This window comes from Octopus bimaculoides, chromosome 3, assembly GCF_001194135.2.
Source record: "Octopus bimaculoides isolate UCB-OBI-ISO-001 chromosome 3, ASM119413v2, whole genome shotgun sequence".
In the NCBI taxonomy this organism is placed as follows: Eukaryota; Metazoa; Mollusca; class Cephalopoda; order Octopoda; family Octopodidae; genus Octopus; species Octopus bimaculoides.
This window is the reverse complement of record NC_068983.1, coordinates 89,509,565-89,513,562: the sequence shown is the minus strand read 5'-3', so window position 1 is coordinate 89,513,562 and position 3,998 is coordinate 89,509,565. Positions and strand designations below refer to the sequence as shown.

Below are 3,998 nucleotides of genomic sequence, written 5' to 3'. Positions count from 1 at the left end.
TATATATATATATATATATATATATATATATATTTCTCTTTCTTTTCTCTTATTTGTTTCAGTCATTCCCTTCTTCCCTTCTTCAACATCTCTCTGTGTTAAGACTGACTTTGCACAGAGGTCCTCTGGATTCATGTCTTCATCTGGAGCTGGACTTCAGTCTACAACATTCTTAATTACCAACCTCTTTTCATTTAACCCCCTTTTTCCCATTCCACATACACTTACACATACAACCCACCTTATACATTCCAACAGTCCCCACATTCAAAACTACCTCACACCAACATCACCTATTAACAAAAGAAAAACTTGCACCATATTCACCAACATATTTAAACAGTGTACACATACACATTGCTGTCACACATACACCTATAATCTACACACACCAACACATTTCAGTTACAGTCTCACTTGTTACCCCAATGTATATATATCTCTTTTGTAACATGGTTTCTGTATATGTCACCTTGTGTCATGCACTAATAACAAAGTGATATAAAATACTAAGGAATGGGGTAGACACTAAGTGTCTCCACTTGATGTATTCCCAAATGCTCTGCCAACAACTATAACCAATCCAAAACAACTCTCAATGAGCTATAACAACTTCTCAACAATTTCCCGTGACTCCATGAACTCATGAATGACACCTTTTGACTTCTTGCTTTTGACTTCTTTCGACTTCTCACTCTCAGTCAAACACGCTGTTACTTAACGAGTTCGGCCAGTCCATTCTCACAGTGGGTGTCATGATTCTTGACATAACAATCTTTTATCTTTTACTTGTTTCAGTCATATGACTGTGGCCATGATGGGGCAATTCCTTGAAGGTTTTACTTGAACAAATCAACCTTAGTATTTATTTTGTTTGTCTAGTACTTATTCTATTGGTATCTTTTGCTGAACCACTAAGTTATGAGGGTGTAAACACACTGACACAGTTGTCAAGTGGTGGTGGTGGATAAACACATACATAAAAGCACACACGTAGATATAAACATACACACTCACACACACACACACACACACACACATACAATGGGCTTCTTTTAGTTTCCATCTACTAAATACATTCACAAGGCTTCAGTCAGCCTGAGGCTATAATAGAAGACATTTGTCCAAGGTGCTACGCAGTGGGATGAACCTGGAACCATGTGGTTGGGAAGCACAATTCTTATCAAACAATCACGCCTGTGCCTATATATAGTTCTTTCTTTCTTGCCTTTAACCCTCCAACGCGGAGTTTTTAAACTTTCTTATTTTGTTGGTTGTAATTTCCCTGACATCTATTTATCTCTACTTCTAAGCTTGCCGATAGTAATTTTTCCTTTAGCTTCTTACTTACTTCTATGGCTGTTAGTGTCTCTTCTGATATCAATGCCTTATTCTTTTTGTTTACACACCCTATACATTCTTCTAATAATGAAATAAAAGCATCCTTAATTTTCAACCAAGTATGTTCAATTGTGTTGCCTTGCATCATTTTTACTTGCATTGATTTGCATGATAATGCTTTTCTGTATTTTATTTGGGTGTCTTTGTGTTTTAGTAAATCAACATTGTATTTTCGTTGAACCTTACATTCCTCTTTTTTAAGCCCTTAACTTCAGTTGTAGTTTGCCAAATAGTAGGTGGTGGTTGGAGGCTGCGTCAGTCCCTCTTTTTACCCTAACATCTAACAGTGATCTCCTGAACTTGCAGCTTACACAGATGTGATCGATCTGATTTTGCGTTTTCAGATCTGGCGATATCCATGTAGCTTTGTGAAAGTCTTTGTGTGGAAATAAAGTTCCTCCAATTACCAACTTGTTATTTGCGCAAAAATTGGCAAATAACTGGCCATTTGCATTCATGCTTCCTAAACCATGTTTTCCCATAATGGCTTCATATCCTAAATTAATGTTTCTGACTTTTGCGTTGAAATTACCCATAACCATTATCAATTCTTTCTCAGTCCGTTTTTCAATTACGCTCTGCAGAGTATCATAAAATTCAACTTTTGCTAATTCATCAGCATCATTTGTTGGGGTGTAGCACATAACGATTGTTAGGAAAATCCGCTTATGAGATGTTCTAAACACATCTATACAATGTACTCAGGCTGGTCACACCGGTAGCACACCACTTCTGGTTTCAGCACAGTGCAGTCTCTGTCTGTATGAGGACCCTGACACCTGAAACATGGTCCCTTCATCATTCGCCCAGCTTCCCTCACCTCATTCTTCTTCCAGTTAGTTTCTATTCGCCTCTTCATCGTTTTCATCTCTGTCATTGTACAAACTACATCACGTGTGTTGTTCTGAGTCATGACATGAGTTAGCTCTATCAACTCGCTCACCGGCATGGAGTGGATACCCGGTAGCTGCTGCAAACTTATTGAGATGTGATTGGGAAATCCAGTCACAAAGGCCAGCCTCACAACACTCTCTATTGCCTCGCTGGAAATCCCTGCTAAAGCCACCAATCTCCTAATCTCACTCGTGTAATCGTCGACCTGTTCTCTGGTCCACCTCACACTGCCAAGCTTACTACACACCTTAAAGGCTCCCTCCATGTAAGCAACTTTCAGCCATTCCTTGATCTTTTTGATCTTTTGCTGATTGTTTTCTGACATCTCTAGATACAGGCTCAGCGCGCTACCTTCTAAATACAATGGTAGGAGGCTGGCTATGTCCTGTATCCCCTGTAATTTTGCTACCAGCTTCACCTTCTTTATCCAAGCCACCACATCACCTTGGCCAGAGAATGGTCTCAACATGTCATTGCCGAGTCTAATTTTCGATACCATATTTTACCATGGACAAATTATTTTTTTGACACTACGCAATGAGCTGAAATAGTTTGTGGTATGAAAGGGAAATTAGGAAAAAGGAGAACTGAGGCTTTCTTACCTGTTGATTTGGAGGGAATGTTCTCTCACCACCCACATGGTCATTGCCTTCCCTTGGTCATACATGGACATCTTGACTTTATGCTGTTGTAAGGACCATGCAATCAGGAGATGGTGACGAGGAATGGCTCCTTTAGCACATCGCACGGGCGATACAAATAAAAAATATGAAAAGAGGATAAATGAGTATAAGTGCCAAAAGGAAAGAGACACAACTGGTAGATTGTTTAAGAGAAGGTTTTATTGATATGTCAACATGTGTGTCTGTGTGTGTGAATGTGACATAATAAACACAATAATAGACCGGCCATCATATAAACTGGATGTATGTGTATACAAACGTGTGTATGTGTGTGCGAGAAATACAGAGCATAGAAAAGAGACTAGAAGGATGTTAGAAGAAAGTCCAGATACAAGGATGGTAAATACCAGTTCGTATTCAAGGTACACAGTGGTTGAGGTGCTGTATCAAGAAGTTGTGGCAGTAATGCAGAGCTGGGAAGAAGGCACATGTCATGAGAAGTTGAGGTTTTAATGCTGCGGCTGGTTACTTGAGACAGGAAGTCTCGCAGGTTGTATTCACTGTTAACCATGGTGAAGTAATTCACAAACAGTGAGGTGATAGAACTTGTGTGGGTGCTGTTGGTGAGACATCAAGAAGCTGGAGGCGACGTAGATGGAGGTCCTGAATGCTGGACAAAGTGTTGGTGTTCTCCATGAGGCTGCTGTTGTCATTGCTGGAACTGGCTGTGTGCTCTGTGGTCAGCGGCTAGACCTCAGAAGGTCTGGAGCTGAGAAGGCTGATAAAACTGTGACAGTGAAAAGCTAGCTATTTATAATATCCTGTTGGCTCAAACTGGGGTTATCTGAAGGCTGTGATTGGTTGAGTTGCATCTTGGTGCAGAATAGAACAGGAGATAAAAATGCACCAATACCAGCCAATCAGAGTGATGGACACAACAGGGTCCAAAAGTGCAGCCGAAGGCTAGCTGTTATCCACTACGTCCACATTTATGTATATATAACAGAGAGAGAGAGAAGTACGATACAAAGCCCCCCACCAGTCATTTTGTGTAAGACAAAATAGACGATAAAGGATGAA

The 3,998-nt window shown here is 40.1% G+C and overlaps 1 protein-coding gene across 1 annotated transcript; it reads right to left on the bottom strand.

Moving 5' to 3' along the window:
• Positions 1 to 509: 509 nt before the first annotated feature.
• LOC106872372 (craniofacial development protein 2-like) lies at positions 510 to 2,045 on the bottom strand. Its single transcript, XM_014919344.1, has 2 exons — positions 1,713 to 2,045; positions 510 to 572 (listed from the first exon to the last, which is right to left on the bottom strand). The coding sequence occupies exons 1-2, from the start codon at positions 2,043 to 2,045 to the stop codon at positions 510 to 512; spliced, it is 396 nt and encodes a 131-aa protein (XP_014774830.1).
• Between the last annotated feature and the right edge of the window lie 1,953 nt (positions 2,046 to 3,998).